This window comes from Verticillium dahliae, genomic scaffold (genome assembly GCF_000150675.1).
Source record: "Verticillium dahliae VdLs.17 supercont1.17 genomic scaffold, whole genome shotgun sequence".
NCBI lineage: Eukaryota > Fungi > Ascomycota > Sordariomycetes > Glomerellales > Plectosphaerellaceae > Verticillium > Verticillium dahliae.
Genome location: NW_009276936.1, coordinates 645411 through 662311, shown reverse-complemented (window position 1 = coordinate 662311; position 16901 = coordinate 645411). Strand labels below are relative to the sequence as shown.

Here is a 16901-nt window from a genome sequence, read left to right as displayed (position 1 = left end):
CATGATGTACAAAGACGTTCCATGCCTGTTTTGACACGGAGAATGTTTTTGACACGGAAAAAAGAAATACCAAGACACAGTAAACACCCTAACCATGGTGGCCGCCCCCCTCCAAGTCAGTACCCCCGTTCATGTCATGCCCCCCGTCAAAGTAGCCCCCGAGGACGTCGCCAGGAAGGTACTCAAGCCACTGCGGCATCATGTCCCCCGGCAGGCCGAGCGAGCCAATGTCGACGGGATTCTCGTACGTAACCACGTCCCCGATCGGGTTCACGCCGTGGCCAAAGTACGAGTAGTCCCTCTCCGTGTAGGCCGAATCATACATACTGGCCGATGGGTGATGGCCCGACCCCGGCGTCGTGCCCGTGAGCAGTGACCCGTCGTAGTCCGACGTCTGTTGCGACGAGGCTCCGTACGAAGGGTGCGCAGTCTGCGACTGGTGTTGCGACGCTGCCGATGCTGCCTGTCGATACGACGGCGCGTAGAGTGATGACGGCGCGTCCGGCATGCTCTGACGGATGGGGTCGTACATGTGGCCCGAAGACGTCGTGTGGTTGTTCTGCGCGAGGGCGTGGTGGCTCGTCGGTGCCGACGATACATGGGGCTGAGCGGCGGCATTCGCCTGCATGTTCTGGTACATCAGTGTGAGGCTCGAGTTGGGCGAGTTGGTGGTCCCCGTCAAGGACCAGGCAAAGGGGGGCGCACTCGGCGATCCCAAGCCTTCGAGGCCCGCAAAGGGGTCCAGTGATCCGTGGCGTGTTCCCTTTGTGCTTTCGTACTCCTCGTTTGTATACGTTTCGCAGTCCCAGATGCCCTTGGACTTTTGGTCGAGGGCTGTCAAGATGTACTTGACACCGCCCCAGTAAGCACACAGTTGCTGAAGCGAATTGTGGCACCGCAAGTAGTTCTGGTTCGCTGCCGAGGCCAGCAGCGAGTGCTTGGCCGATATCCTGGCGCTGTCGTTCGGTTTGCCCTTGGGCTTGTTGCCCTCAGGGGGCGAGGTGGCCCTGGACGCGGGTTGGGATGTGTAAGCCATGGATTCCATGAGGAAGGCGCACGCCGCAATGTACATGGGCTGCGATGTAAAGGGGTTGCCGATGAAGCTCGTGGGCCCAATGAGTTCGGCAAAGGAGAGAATGTCAGCAATCGTCTTGGCGCTCGACATGGACAGCTCGCGACTGTTGGGCAAAAGCTGGTGGGACCGGTTCAGCGACCCAAACGGCGTGAGCAATGTGGGCTGATGCAGGATGATGATGAGGGCGTGAAACCAGAAATGAACCAGGATAAAGGTCGTGCCCTGGTTGGCTTTGAGATATGCCTTGAAATTGCTGACGTTGAAATGGAGTCTCGGGTCCTGGTTTTGGTAGAGCTTGGTGAGCTCGCTCTCCATGTGTGCTAGCTTGGCCCATTTGTCCTGCGTCAGATCTTTGGCGTCATGGATGTTATTCAAAACGTCAGACACGCGGCCGTAAAGATGAATGATTCGTGTCAGTGTTGGGTACGGCGCGGGCCAGCCCGACGCAGGGTGTATCGTTGGTGCTGGCAGGTCGAACTCGAAATCATCGTCGCGAAACGTCACTGGTCGTCCCGTGCCAGACGAAATCTCCCGGTCGAGCATAAAGACGGCCCAGAATGTGTCCATCCTCTCCTGCTCCACTTCCAGTTGTTGAGCACGGCTGACCGAGGCCTCTTCATCCGCAGCATCGCTGGACTCGATGCTTTGTCGGCTCCAATGCCGGAGGTACCATGGATCCTTCTCGCCTTGGTACTTGACGCCCACCACCTTTTGCAAGCCCAAGTCGACAGCCATGCGAATGGCCAGGCCGAGATACATCCAGAGGGCACTGTCCTGGTTCGCGCCGAAGCCTTCATAGGCCATCATCAGCAGCGCCTGGACGGCACCCACAGACGGCGCCGGAAACGTGTCGACAGTCGCCGCCTTGGCGCGCTGGGCATACTGGACGCCGTAATCCGACCTGGGCAGCTTCCCATCCCGGGCGATCTGAGGATGATCCGAGAACCGTGCCGACAGAGCGCACACGGCGTCAACGAGAATCGCCTCGACCTCCTTGTCCTCCACCATCCGTGTGAACCTCTCTTCCTGCAGAAAGGGAAAGTTGCAGCCCAAGTGGACGAAAAAAATCTTGACCAGATGGAGAATGAGCGGTGGCACGGGTTCGTTATCGTTGGTGTTGTAGGCCGGCAGAGCCTCGACGGCCACCTCGGCATCGGCCAACGCGACGCTGTCTATGCTGAGACCTCCCTGGGCAGCGACAGCGGCGGCACCCGCCGAGCTAGGTGACGCGGCAGAGGTAGAACCTGCGGTACTGCGCCGCCTCTCGCGCACCGAGACGACCATCTGCTTGTAGCCAGGCACGATGGCCGTGGGGCCAAAGTATCGAAAGTAGGGCACTCGGTGACTCGCAGGCTTCCCCTTGTGGTGCAATATCGGCGATCGGCTGGCGTTGCTGCGATTGTCTTCGGAGGATGGCGCGTGTGGTTGAGGACCAGCAGACTGGCCAGCGTGTCTCTCGTTGCTCGCCCCATTCCGCGTCGACGATAGTCGTATGAACTCGGGCGGGTGCATGTTGGCGAGCTTTCGTCTCGGGCTCGGTTTCGTTGGCGGGTTGCGGCTCTCGCGCCTCGGGCCTCGCTCCTGCTGTGCGTCCTCCGCACCGTCTGCCTCGTCGTCGTCGACATCCTCTGGTACATCGTCCTCGACCTCGTTTTGCGCTTCGACAGCTGACGTCGCGGCCCCAGCACTGCCCCCCTTCTTGTCAGGCAGCTCGGTGTAGCCCAGGCACTCGTGTCCGTTCTTCGTGCACGTCGAGCACGTAGGCCGTTCGCCCGCGCATCGCGTCTTTCGTTTTCGACATGTCAAGCATCTACGCACCACCGAGAATTCCCATCAGCAAAGACGTATTCCCATCGCTCAGTTTCGCCCCATGTCGTCATGCAGGCGAGGGAACCGGGGCGGGTGGGACCCCAAACTCACGCCGCGTTGATCCGCCGCCGTTTCGACGGCGGCTGTCCCTGGTTGTGGACGAAGCGAATCTGCTTCGGTGGCGGCGCGGCGCTCATGGCGGCTTTCTCATTGTCTCGTTGTTGACGGAGGAGAGGTCGGGTGGCGGGAGGGAGGGTGGTTGATTCATCGTCGGATCGGCGCGGTTGGAGGAGTAGCGGGCCAGCCCAGCACGCTTTCATGGAGCCCGTCCATCGTTTGGTTGACGAGAGGGATGGCCTCTTTGGTGGGGTCGTCGCCGCCTCGGTCCCCAGAAGTACATTACGCATAACGAGTTCGCTTCGGTCCGTAAGGGGAAATCGCCCTGTGTTTCCCCCCCCCCCCCGCACATCCACACACACCAAATTGGTCGCGGGTGCTACATACATCGGACGGTTCTGGGCTCGATTTCCCCCCTCGGCCCTGGGCTTGGGGATGGCTTGGATGGATACCCGGGGTGAATAACTTGGGGATGAATGCCTTGCGAGATGTTTGTGCTGTGGCAAGCATGAGCCAGAGCGCCCTTGAGTGCATCGTCAGTTTACACGCAGCACGATGCACCCAAATGGTTTTCGAGGGCAAATGACAGTGTACATAGTTGTGCGTGAACAGAACATCCAAACCACCAAACGCCGCCCGTCCTGCCTTACCCAGAATGCCGCGCCCAAACTTCACTTCACCCCCTTAATTACGCCGCTGAACCCACCCCCTTCCAAGCTAGCTTTTTTCCAATGAAGCATCCTGCTGTCCCTGCAACCTCATTCATGATCCGATCAATGCCCCTCCCCCCCAATATGTACAGTCATCGTGTGCCGCTGCGGCTATCAACAAGACTCATTACCCAAAGACGATCGTGACGCCCATGTCCTCGCTTACCCGCCTCCAGAGATCCCCGCCGTTGCTCATGCCGGCGGGCAGCATCGTCTGATGCTGTGATAGGCGGGATTCGAGATCACCCTCGGCATCCATGAAATCGGACCGTCGCCAGACTTCCTGAACAATAATCCAGCCCCTCTCGATGTTCGTCATGCCCTGCCGGCGATCAATTGCCACAAACGCGTGCCGCGCCATCTCGCGATCTTCAGGGGTCATGGCCTCGCACGCCGCCACGAACAGCGGCCACAGCAGCGCAGCCATGGGCCCGGCGTGCGACACGGTGGCAACGCAGTGCTGCAGACTTGCGTGCGCATGGCACTGCACCCGCGGGTGGTGTCGCGGGTGGCCGTGGATGTGGCGATAGAGGTGCACGAATGCGCTCTGTCGGTGTGCCAGCGCGTTGTGAAGGATGCTCTGGAGGTGTGCTTGATCGGGTGATTCGGGCACCGTGCTTCCGAAGCCGTCAGCGTCGCCGGCGATCAGGTCGTCCACGGTGAGGCCCCCGGGCAGCGTGGGTTGCCAGTTCTGCAGGGCCGACTCGATGGCGTCGGCAGTCGTTTCGAATTCAGTGCGGAGCACTGCCAGCTTGGGCCCGTTCGACTCTGGCGAGGTCAGGGCGGCTTCCAGCTCCTTCTTGAGCGACAGGAGGTTTGACAAGCGATGGAGTATCGGCCAGAGCGAGGCGGACAGCCCAAGAAGGGTGTCAACGCCATTTTGTGACGAAGGGTCGGTAGGGTCCGGGTTCGAAGACGAGTTGAGGGAAGCAGCTGCTGGGGCGGTGGAAATGGGAGCTTTGCCAAAGGAGAGGGCGGCAATGACGTCGTAGAAACGGAAAGCCTGAGATCAGTCAGCAACAGCCAAAGCAAATGTTTCATGATCAACGCACTCGCTCAAGAAACGCGCTCGTCGCGCTGGGAGGTTGGTCATTTTGGCTCATAATGGTCATGGCACCTTTGAGATGACCATCAACGATATTCGAACGCCCACGCTGGACCAACTGTGGTCATGTCAGTTTTGAAGCAATGCCATCTGGCAGGGAATACGAACCACTTCAAAGTAAACGAGCAGCATGATGGCGGCCAGTAACTCTTCCCGGTCGGCCTTGGGTCCCATCTCAATCAGTCGAGCGAGGCCCTGGATGGCCTGGTTGTGAAAGTATAGAGACTTTTCCTCGTGCTTGCCACTTCCACGGTGCTCCAGGTGAGCGCTCGACAGAGCATAGATGGCATTTTGCACCGTCGTGCTGCTGTAACAGAGAGGCAGCACCAGTTGCTGGAACGGGTTGCCAGACTCGGTCTCGCGCAACACGATGAGATGCGACAAGACGTTGGCAAAGTGGTCAACGAGGGCACGCCTGTTGGCGCAATCCGAGAACTCGCTGAAAACCGGCATCAGGAACTCCAGATGCGGCGGGCTCAAGGGTGCCGGTGCAATCATGGCCAAGTCGGGATAGCGTTGAGCGCGGGTCACCGCCATGGTCGGAGGGGCAGGGCTCATCCGCACAATCTCTTCGTCGACATCCTCTTCCACTTCTTCTTCGATGGGAAAGTCAAAAGGCATATCCAAGGGCGAGATCAGCGGCACATCCGAGGCGGCGCTCCAGTTGACATGGAGAGAACCGGTCAATGTGTCAATGTCGTCGGCCACCGCTTCGTCTGAATCCCCCTTGGACGACGTGTCGTCTCCCTTTCGGTATTCTAGGTGCTGGCTGTCGCCGTACAGCGACGGACGGCGCAGGTTACGCGATTCGAGGTCGAGGCCCTCGCCTGGGGTCGAGTCACGCTTCTTCCGCTGGCGCGGCTTCACGGCTTCATAGGTGCAATCCTGGCTACGCTCCGAACAGCGCGAGCACTGTGGACGTGTTTCGTCGCATTTCTTCTTCTGAATTGAAGAGTCAGTACGTGGAATATACTTTATTGGAATGTATCGGCTCGGCGGTTGTGGCGTACCTTCTCCTTGCTTTTGCCATGTGTCAGTACGAGGGAGCAAATGGCGGGGGACGGGTAGAAGCTTACCAATATGTGCAACCTGAAGGCGCAAAGAAAACAAAGTTCAATCAGCATGCACTCCTTTACCAGATTGCGTCGTTTCACGACATCGAGTATGATTTGCTCCAATCTCGCAGCGCACGACATACCTGCTCGGGATCTCCTCTTCGGCGCCTTGGGGGCGGCGACCTTTGTAAAAAGTAGCATGTTTGGATGTGACTGCTGCCGGTTGCCAGCAGGTCACGACATGACGTTGCGAAGGTCGTTCAACTTTTGGGACAGCTCTTGAGAGTTCGCTCAGGTCGGTGGGCGAGGTTGATGAAGTCGGGGTCTGAGGGGGGCGTCGAAGGATTGGAGTGGCGGATATGCTCCAAGACAAGACAACGTACGTGGTTGGTACGCTGCTGCAGGGTTCCTGAGCAGAAGGTGATAATCTGGGGAAGCCGAGAACGAGGGGGTCTCTGGCGGTCTAAATGTAGAGCTAGTGCGGAGCGATTTTTTTTTTTTAAGGAGAGTGCATGGTCTTGGCTTTCGGCGTAGCAGAGAGGGGGCCAGGGGATGGTCGAGATGTGACGGGTGTGGCTGACAGATTCGTATTGGATGGTCCGGAGACTTCGTGCTGAAAGCCCGTTCAAGGTTCGTTCGAAGTAGTGGTTCGGGGAAAAGGGCGAAGAGTCGGGGGGCGGTAGTTGGAGATGTCGAGGAGAGAAAGACTCGGCTTCTGCCAGGCTTTGAGGGGAGGGGCGTCGGCATACCTGACCACGCAGGGGGGGGGCGTTTGTAGACCAAGGGCAAAGAACAGAGGGCAAAGGGCAAGATGAACCCGGGCCTAGCAGGCAAGGCAGGTCAAGGGCGACTGACAGACCATCGTGATTTGTTCATGAGCCCATGCCGAATTGAGAGTGAGAGTGAGAGTGCGAGTGCACGAGGGCGCGCCAGGTGGAGAAGCTTTGCGGGGTTGCAATGGGACGGAACCTGTGGGGAACCAGGGAAGCACAGCGGTTGGCTCGTAGGGGGCGTGTCCCGCCATGAGTCAGGCACAGCAGCGCTGCTTCGACGGGTCCCATGTCTCACAGACCACACATGTACATGTACGATGCGTACAAACCCGCCCATAGTGACCCCTTATTGTGTATTGGGGATTGAGTACCCTTCTCCAGACCCTGATCGGCGCTGTACTGTAGAGTGCCTGGAGACAGCCCCAAATACGCACTGCGAATATGCAGTGGCGAGGAGGCGAAACATGGTCTGTCGTTCGGCTCGGTGCGCAATCTGTCGACCGAGGCAGGGCACGTACCGACCTACAAGGCATGTCACCGACAACCCACAGCGCCATTCATCAGTGGTCAGTCAGGAAATAGCCAGGGCGTGACTGCCAGATTTGTCACCCACCGAGCCTAGCTGCATCGTTCAGAACTGTGACCGCCTAGGGATGCCTGACCACCTAGAAAGGCACATTGACAAGAAGAAACAGATGTCTGTGTTCCCGGTTTTTCTGACAACCGGCTCGGCACCGCAGACCAAGTCAGGTGCCTGTGACTGATTCACAACGCACTCACCCACCACGTGCTAAGGTCCCAAACAGGTAGGCCTTGCTCAGGTAAGTGCCTAGGTGTTGGTAGGTGGAAGTGGAACGGCAACAGGTGGTAGCCTACCGAGGCGAGGGGAAGCACGGGTCAGGTTGGTAAAGCCTAGTAAGGTTTTAGAGCAAGACAAGCGTGAGGCACGTAGTAGTGCTGGTGCCAGTGGAGGCTCACCGAGTGCCAGTGCAGCCTTCTGGACTGGAGCCTCGAGCCTCCAGCGACGGGAGGGCGGAGAATGGACGGAGCATGTCCCCGCAGACCCCGCACCACCCCAAAGGACGTGCCCGGCAAGATCAAGATCAACACAGGGCAGGTTCAGGCTGCGCATTGATTCCCTTCCACTGACTCGACCTGACGACGACGACGACGACGACGACCATCACCAGCGATGAACATTGGCCATCTCTCTGGGTGAAATCGTCGTTCGCTTTGGATCCCTACTTGTCAGAACCACCTACGGGATCGCTGAACGCAATCCACTGTTTGTTCTTGCCACTTTCTGACGATTCTTCTCCACTGCCATACTGACGAGTGTACAGGATCAGTCCAAGCGATAGCCATCACAATGCCCATTGCAACAGCGGCTTGATTTCCGAATATGCTGCATCTCTCAACATCCCCAGACAGACGAGACCACAACCATGTTGCCACGAGCTTGGAACCACCTGGCGAGGCACTCTCGTCGTCCAGAGCACCAAGTAGACAAGCAGACGAGCGTACGCCGCACAGCATTCGACCGAAGATGTTTCTTCCCCAAAGATTGTTGAACCTTCGGCGTCCCCAAAAACGAGATCCATGTCTTTATGACCTGCGAGGATGGCCCCCAATTCTCCATCCTCATCATGTTCGCTCTCCTGCACAATGGCACCTGATGCAGCTGCGATTGGCCACGTTCTCATGCGCCCTCCAAGAAATGTCGCAATTCCCCCGAAGGAGCCCGAATCAGCATGTTGTGGGACCATGAGCAAAGTGTGAATGCCACCTCGAATATGGCTCCCTCGATACGGCTATCGAGACACGACTTCACGTGCCATCTTGTGCTCGCAGTGTCACCCAACTGTCGATCACGCTGGCAGCCTGCTGTTGGTTGGTGCTGTCGAGTCGCATCCCCTTTCAGCTCATGATCGCGTCTTGTCACCTTCGGGTCCTCTTGAGGAGATTTCAGATCCAACCCAAACATCCTGGTATTTTCCCTTGCATGGTACCACCAACTGAAAGTCTCTCTCATACGTGGTACAGTGTTGGGCTCAGCCCCAGACTTCATGCAGGCTGCTGCTGTCTTCGACACCCTCCCACCAAGCACTGCCCGACCCAACTTGCCAGCTTCACCAACATAGCAACCCGTGAGTCTCTCCAGCGTCACATCAGCAGTAAAGCCTGGCGATCGCATTTCGGCATCACGCGTTCTTGTACCATATAACGTATGCGACAGCCTGGACCAGGTGTTCCAGCGGCTATCACTCTCTTCGGCCTCTACCCCGCAGGCCATCCGCTTGTGCGACCTCAGCTGGGCCGCAGCCTTGTGCAACCTTTGGACGCTGTCACTCTGGATTGCTCGAGAACATTGGGATCGCCAACCGCTGCGGGAAACCATGAGACGCTGCTCCATCTGCGCCGTGGTCTCTCTGGTCGCATTCTGTGCAGGACGTTCGCGCGCCTTGGACGTGAAGAAGAGAGACGGTATTCACCGAGTGGAAAAGATACATGTGACGATACTCGACAATATCCAAAGGAGAGACACCACAGCCTGCCCAACGAGCTATCGTTTGTGCCCGAGCAGCGCGAGCGGCGGATGTTGTCCAGAGGGATTCGGTTGCGCCACCGATTCATGTTTCGCGTCTACAAGGGCACCACAAACATGCCAGGGTCGAGCTGGCTACTATCCATGCGCGCCAGATCTTGAAGGTATTTGGAGCGGCTACATGCGTGCGCCGGGCTTGAACTAACTTGTGAAAAAGGCGGGTGCTGCCCGGAAGGCTATCTCTGTCAACGAGGTGCCCAGTGCGTGGCCCCTGATGGCGTTTCCTACTCTCAGTCATGTCCAACAAACTATTTCCTCTGCCCGTCCTCGTTGAATTATGGCTGTTGCCGCGACGGCATGGGTTGCGCAGCAAGCGCCTGTTATTCCACCGAGCCTTCTACGTATAAGATTACGAGGACAGTCACGACTACGAACGCGGATGATGAAGAGGTCACAGTGACGGAGACAGCAACAACCGTTTCAACGCCGTCACAGCCATCAGTATATCCGACCGGCGCGAATGGTCAGGGCGACCAACAGGTTGTCGTCAAGTTTTACCCGACGTCCCTGCCCAAAGTCGAGCCTGAGGTGACGAAGGATGATGATGACGGCGGCAGTGGTCTTTCGACAGGAGCCATCGTCGGCATCGTTGTTGGTGTCGTCGGCCTCCTGATAATCGTGGTGGCCGCAGCATTCATCATCCTGCGTCATTTGAACAAGGTCGTCCAGACGGTGGTTGAGTCCAAGCCGGGAACCTCGACCGGATCCAGAGCAGCCAAACCAAAGCCTTACGTTTCTCAGTACCGGGTCGCTGATAACCCTACGTCATCCGAGATGACAAGTCGACGACCTTCAACCCGCAGACTCGACTCAGACTCCAGCGGCGCCATAGGACTCGGCGTCGGTGTCGGCAGCCCTGGCTACGCATCACCTCCCCTGGATACTCCAAGCTCAAATGCGCCAAATGCGCCAGCCGGCTACCAGGCTGTGCCGACGACTTCCGCGGAGCGTCACGCCAGCTACGATTCCACCTTTCAGGGTGGCGTCGGCTACTTTGACATGCCTTCGGAGCAAGACCGTCGACGGTCATCGCAGCAGTCGGGCATCTGGCCCTGGCCGTCGGGCGCGCAACCGCAACGCCAGAGCACCGACTCGCAGAGCACGCAACAAGCGTACGCGCAGGGTCATGGACGTCAGTGGAGCAACGCCAGCGAGCAGAGCAATCCCAGCGACATGGTTTCGCCCATTCATCAGCATTTCGGGGTGCAAGAGCTGGATAGCGCCAACGCCATGGTGCCAGAGCTGCATGCGCAGTCCGCTCCATCGACTTACCCCCCGGAGTCACCGGTAGACCCACGGCGCAGCATGGTCAGCGCGATGAGCTCGACTGTCGCGTCGCCGCGGCAGCCAGCACCTCATTCTCGAAGGCGGAGTGGTGAGGGGAGAACACACAGCGACAGCGTCACGGCCGCTCAAGCGCCATTGAGTGTCGTCACGGAGGACACGGAGTTGATCGGACACTACGGGCCGCCGGACTCTGTCGTAGGAAAGACGGCCGCCGGGCATGAGGAATGGGTCCAAGAGATGGCGGGTTCCCAGGGCTGGGATCAACCGCAGCAACAGAAGTAGATTGAGGGCCGGCAAAGCCAGCACATGACGGCATTTTGACTAACACACATTGAGGTGGTTCAGTTCTGGGGCGTTTATTAGGTGATATTGGTCAAGCGCCACACATGAGGCAAGGATGCATTCGTTGACGATCTTTCTCGCTGTAGCAATGGCCCGAGAGGAATAATTGCACAACACATCGTGCGCTCGTACGCGACGTGCAGCGGTTCCCCTCATTTCGGGATTCAACGCGTGACCGGGTCATTTAGTATTCTTGCTGTCTCATGAAAATGGGCGGGAAGCGATCGCAGCAGGTTATGGGCGTTGCCCCGAGCGTGATGTTCCATCATTCAAGCCTCTCTCATAATGGAACAACAAGTACCGGCCTTGCGGTCCTCGTCAGAGGAGAGGATCATCTGCTCCACCGAAACTCGCGCGCCGCCTCGCTCCCGACCTGTCAACACATAATAACCAAGTCTTGGCTCTCGCTCGTGCCCCGGCGTAATACCTCGCATGGGTCGCGGGATCTGGGGTAAAGCAGCAGGAATTTGCCCGGACCGGACCGACTCGAAGGGCTAGACGGGCTACCTCATGTCGTGGGCCCAGAGGAGCGGGCTCGACCGATCGGGTGAGCTATTGGCGCAGTTGTGTGCCTGGCTGCGGCAGAAGGAGGGGAGGCGGCAGGGCGAAGGACCGAGAGCTGATACACACACACATGGATGAACGCACATCGCGAGGGCAGTGTATTCCATCTCGGAGAGAGGGAGACAGAATGGACGTCTGTTAAGGTAAGGTGAGGTCATTCCGGTCTGTCCAGTTTGGCCCCGCCTCCTCCCCCCCCCCCCCTTCTTTTTTTCTGCTCCCCTATCCTGGTTTCCGTTCGTCCAGACCGTTTTGTTCAATTATTCACCTTGTTGAGTTCCCTGCGAGTACTTGAAGGGGAGGAGAGGGGTATGAGATCTGAAAAGAGGTGCCGTCCTTGGCATTCGTAGCAAGTCGGATGTTTTTTCTTTTTGCCTCCCCCCCGCCTCCTTCTTGTCTTTGACGTCCGCTCGTGTCCCTGTCGTCCCTGATATCCGACATGCCTTTCCGTCGGCTCGGCGAGCGGGTGTTCGGGGAGCGGGGTGAGCGAACTTGTGCCTGGCATGGACTGGGGGGGGAAAGGGCGGGGAGAGGGAAGGGCACTGCAGTTCGAAGCGGCGAGGGCATTCATTGAGTGGTGGTGATTTCGGTGGTGACTGCTCCGTGGCCACGACGGGGGATCCCCTGAGAGGGTGGGTCGCTTGGTGGGAGGAGAATGAGCTGGGGTGAGCAGGGGTGTGGGAGAGGGGACAAGATTGTCCATCTCCAGTCCTGTCGCTGTTCTACCGGTTTGTTTGCGGAGTCTAAGGGGAAGCTTGGCTTGGGAGTGCGGGGGAGAATCGATGCCGAGACGGGGTAAATGGGAGGCGAGATGGAACGGCGGTGATGAGCCGTCCTGAGTCGTCGGTCTTGAGTCTTGAGTTTGGGAATCTGATTGATCGGGTCGATTGGTGCTGAAGAATGGGAGTTGAGTGCCAGTATGACGCTCGACGTTCGTGTGTTGTGTATCTCTTGGGCCAACACTAAGTTCACGGTATACGCCGCTCCATACGAGTGGTAGTGCTGATGATCCAGATTATAGTTTTGTGTTCATGTATGGACGAGATCATTGAGAATGGAAGCAAGTATGTTTCAATTTCTTCATCTCCATTGTCAAGGTCAGGGCTGAATGGTTGAATAAACTACAAGCCAATACATCGACACTGCAACCACGAGTCGCTCATCTTCTAACACATGCCCAATCTCGCAGTCTGCATAGAATTACCTACCTGAACCTTGGGGAGCTCTGTCCCAGAAGATGGACCCTCATCCCGAATCAATCTGTCTGGGGTAGCTCTTGAGTCGACACAAGATCCGGGGGCAAGAGGAGAATCTGGGGATCACGGAAAGCCCACCAACCCCATCCACCACACAGGGTCGGTCCCGCACGCACTGCGGCGTCGCAAGAGGCTTGGAGCTAGGCATTGAGATGCCGCGGACAAACAAGCGGTAGATGGTGAGGCTCTGCCATGTCCACCTTGGTGGGGGGGAGGACAAATCTTCCGTTCACACAGATGGTCGCCTAGAATTGCCCAGCGCCGCCAGCCATGTGTCTCTGAGACTCCATAGAAGCCCAAGCCTCACCTCAGCATCAATCAGCCCAGGCCAGGCCAGGCCGGACGTGGTGTCGGGTCAGCCTCAGCCGGGCGGGCGAGCGGGTGGGTAAGGAGACGACGCTGGTCGTGAGACTTGAGCAAGATGCGAAATGTCGGGTGCCGATGAATGGAGGAACGATAGATTCTCCGCCCCGCCCCCAAGACAGCGAGTGGATATGTATCGTCGCCATGGCCTTGGAGGCGCGCAGCAGGCATAGGTTGGGTACGGGACGCGGCATGCCCTCCCTCTCTTTGATAAACAGCAGACGTACATGGTATACGTACACACATCGTCTGCTAGCCAGTTACAAGGCCCAGCGTACATGTAGACGGGGGCCAGGGTCGGCAAAGTGGACTGGACCGATCCAGGTTCGAGCCGTGTCAAGCATGCGCCTCTCTGTGAAATGGAGTTACTTCCGATGCCTTTCCGTCGCAGCAGGTCCCTTTTTGCTGCTCAGTCGGATGTCGGAAATGCATCTCAACCGTCCATTTTGACTCCCTCCCCTACCGCAGACGTCGCTTGTCCTCGTTTGGCGAATTGCTGAGCTTCGAGCAAGACGTGCACCACGCACGTGTTTGCACTCCGCTGGAGCCCGCCAAGCGGCAGTGGGCGACGGACGAGGATCCACGGCAGGCTAGAGGCGAGGGCCGTCGCCCACGTGCAGCGGCGGCTCGCGGGGGCTGGGGGCGCAGTGCCTGTGTATCGTCTGTGTGCGGTGCCTATGCCCTGGGGCCTCGGTAGGGGAGGGGGCGACTATCTGTAGGTTTTCGGAGATGAGCTGCTGTGGTGTCAAGAGAATCAGGAAGATCTGTCCGAGGCGCAATTGATGAGAACCCCCCTCCTCGCCTCTGGGGACTTTTTCGAATTGCTGGGCGGCAGGCATTAAAGTACACCAAGCCTTTCATCGCCCAACATGTGCATGGGGCAACTTTGAGCGACAGAGATAGTGGGAGACATGGCGATCAACGTGGTGTGACCTTCTCTTTCGACTGGTGTCGTAATAACTGCCAATATCAGAGGGCGGCGATGTCATCTTGACATGGAAGCATCGCAAGGCCGACGAGGCGTTATGGGCGTTGTCCATCGGATGCTATCCACGTGCGAGACGGCCGCGATCGCATCGCTCCATTGCGCGCGCGCCTCCAAATGACAGACATTAGACCAGGCGACACCCGATGGCGTGGATAAGACGGTACCGGAGGGCTGGCCATATCCGTTCAATCAGTACCTTACACTCGATCAAATCAATCAGTCAATCAATAAGTCAAGCCAGCCAGCATGGTGCTGTCTTCATGGCGCCACGACCAAACGGTCGACGCCCCCCGCCCGTATCAGCAAGAGAGGCGCCCTTCGGAAGGTCAGAGCTGCCTCTTTCGGTGAAGCTCGCCCAGCCCTCTCAACCTCTGTGCTTGGGGAACGGGGGCGGGCACAAGGCGGGCGATCCACAGATTAAGCCTCTGGGCGACTGGACGGTGGGAGGGGGGTTCTCTCTCGAGGGACGTGAGTCGTCGCCCCCGGCTACCGGCTGTACCACTGATCACCAGGGTCGAACGGTGCTTGTCGACCTTCCAGAACGGCGGCCCAAGCTCGAGGTGGGTGAGCAAGTTCGAGGGTGTCATAGGTTCTGGGCAAACAAGGCGAAGAGGAGAGGAACCCGATCTTAATGACTAAGAGATGAGGCTCTCAAGCAACAGGGCAACATCATGGTGTGTTCAGGTTCATGATGGCAAACAAGTGCACCCGTTGCAGGACATGGTTCCTGCGTCTGTTTTTGGTGGCACGTCGCACACGCGTACCTCAGAAACGTGACAAGGTCGTAGCATCTCTACAGATTGGCGATGCCAATGGCAGGCAGACAGGCAACCGGGTTTGATCGATAGAATGGTACGTTTTCATTGTGAGCTCATGTTCTCGCTCTAATGTTCTGGTGATTTGGCTATTCTTCAGGGGCTTGTCAAACAGTGGTGGATGGCACTAATAAAGCATGGCAATGTGCCGAAAGTGTAAGTTAATATCACGACCTTATTTATTGCCCCTCTCCTTGCGAATACCATGTACATGACGACCGGACGCTGCGTCAGAGAGCCTCCAGGGGCGCCGTTGAATGTGCTTCGGGCTCTTCGGGCTTGGTCGTATCCCCTGAAGCCGACGTTGAACCCCCTGGGAGAAAAGCCGTTGCACAGCGACTGAATCGCGCGATGAGGCGTTCGTTAGGGGCTCCAGGGCCCGTCAGGGAAGAAAGACTCGTCGCGGCAAAACAAGTCCCGCTCTCGTTTAATTCAACCGGCTAGCTACATCGTGATAAAGTTCAATGTTAGCAGAATGTTACATGACGGGATGGCCGGAAAGAAAGATCCTCGGTGGGCATAACATAATCACTTCCCCGCAATTTGGGGGGGGGGGGGAAAATTGTTTTTTTACCCTCTTTGCCCCCCCATCAATTTTTTTTTTCCAACCCCAGAGTCCCCCAGGAGGGGTGCCGTTTTATTTTTTGGAAATAAAATCAACACGCCCCCAAGGGGCCCCCCCTTGTGAAACCCCCCCCTTCAAAGGCTTAAGTTTCGGGTCCCCCCCCACCCAAACCAAAATGGGTTGGGTCCCCCCCCCCGAAAAACGCAATTTTCCCAAAAAAAGGGAAAAGGGGGGGGGGGGGGGGGGGGCACTTCAGCCATCTCGGGAGCCGGGAATCGTCGCCTCTGCCAACAGCTTGTTGGCGCTGCTGTTGAACCGTGCCTATCTGCTTGCTTGTTGCCTTCCGTGTTGGACCTTGGTCCCCCCTTGGCCTTCCTCTTCACCCCCTGTCTCTGCCTATTACTTTTAACCACCCCCAGGGCCAAGACCTGCGCGACGCCTTCTCCTCACCTGCGCGGCCTGCTTTCCCCAGCTTCCTATCCGAATGAAGAGCAGACTGTGACGTTGCGCGGTCTGCGTGGTGGCTTCGGGGAAAATGCCGCGAGGCAAGAGAATCTCCTTGACCCTGCACAACACAACGCTAGACACGCGCGGCGGATGAAGAGCAACGGAGAAGGGCAGACATTGCGGGAAACGAGAAAACGGTGACGATGATTTTAGCCACTGGCGCCGCAGCTTGCAGGCACGAGGACTGGGTTGGGTTGTCTTGGTTGCCCAGGCTGGTGCGCTGTTTTTACCGTCCCAGGTTGAATTCAAGGCACGTGTAGAGGCTTTCCAGCACCATCATCGCAATAAGGGGAGCATCAATTGCGCTTGTGGCAGACACGCACACGCTATGCATGCTCTTGTCGAGTCAGCTTTTGGGCCCACGGTGTCTTTTATGCCTCGTGGCAGCCCCGTCATGTTGCCTTTCAACCTCTCTACATGTACTCGTTTCTCCGACTCTTATTATTGACCTGGGGTAGCAATTGCACTTCACAAAGCCAAGCAAGCAAGTTTATCGTCCGTGTCGGCCACCGCCGATCCAGGGGACGCGGCCCAGATAACAATGGGATTTTTTGTTCGACACCCATACCCAACCTTGCCAACCTTCACGCTATCGACCGAAGCCAGGTCCGAATAGGCAGAACAAACGGGCCGCCCGCCGCACACCTCAATGGACCTCCACCCCCCTTGGCAAACGGGGGGTTGCAAAAACGGTGGACCAAAGAGGAACCTTGACCCACGCAGCGCATGCCAAGCGGCACGTTGCCGACGAGGAATCGATAGCGCGCGACTGGCACAGATTTTCGCTGAAGAAGCTGTCAGTGCTTGTATCACCGAGGTCGGGAGACAGCCAAACCCGAGGCCAGCCTCCAAAGAACTGGTCCGGCTTGCCACTATTTTCGCACGCCATCCAGGCACAGCCGGTGCCGGGAGGAGTGGAGGATTCTAAGCAGCTGTCCGGTTTTCCTCTTCTTCCCTTCATGTGGGAA

At 57.8% G+C, this 16901-nt stretch overlaps 3 protein-coding genes across 3 annotated transcripts; 1 reads left to right on the top strand and 2 right to left on the bottom strand.

The window, feature by feature from the left end:
• Window positions 1-88: 88 nt before the first annotated feature.
• On the bottom strand, window positions 89-3081 carry VDAG_07704 (pathway-specific nitrogen regulator; the record flags this gene model as incomplete). Its single annotated transcript, XM_009656609.1, has 2 exons — window positions 89-2885; window positions 2996-3081. 2 exons carry the CDS (start codon window positions 3079-3081, stop codon window positions 89-91), a joined length of 2883 nt encoding a protein of 960 aa, XP_009654904.1.
• Window positions 3082-3838: 757 nt separating this feature from the next.
• Window positions 3839-6072, bottom strand: VDAG_07703 (uncharacterized protein; the record flags this gene model as incomplete). Its single annotated transcript, XM_009656608.1, has 6 exons — window positions 3839-4714; window positions 4764-4874; window positions 4925-5758; window positions 5827-5836; window positions 5893-5905; window positions 6015-6072. The coding sequence occupies 6 exons, from the start codon at window positions 6070-6072 to the stop codon at window positions 3839-3841; spliced, it is 1902 nt and encodes a 633-aa protein (XP_009654903.1).
• Window positions 6073-9546: 3474 nt separating this feature from the next.
• On the top strand, window positions 9547-10818 carry VDAG_07702 (uncharacterized protein; the record flags this gene model as incomplete). Its single annotated transcript, XM_009656607.1, has 1 exon — window positions 9547-10818. The coding sequence occupies one exon, from the start codon at window positions 9547-9549 to the stop codon at window positions 10816-10818; it is 1272 nt and encodes a 423-aa protein (XP_009654902.1).
• Between the last annotated feature and the right edge of the window lie 6083 nt (window positions 10819-16901).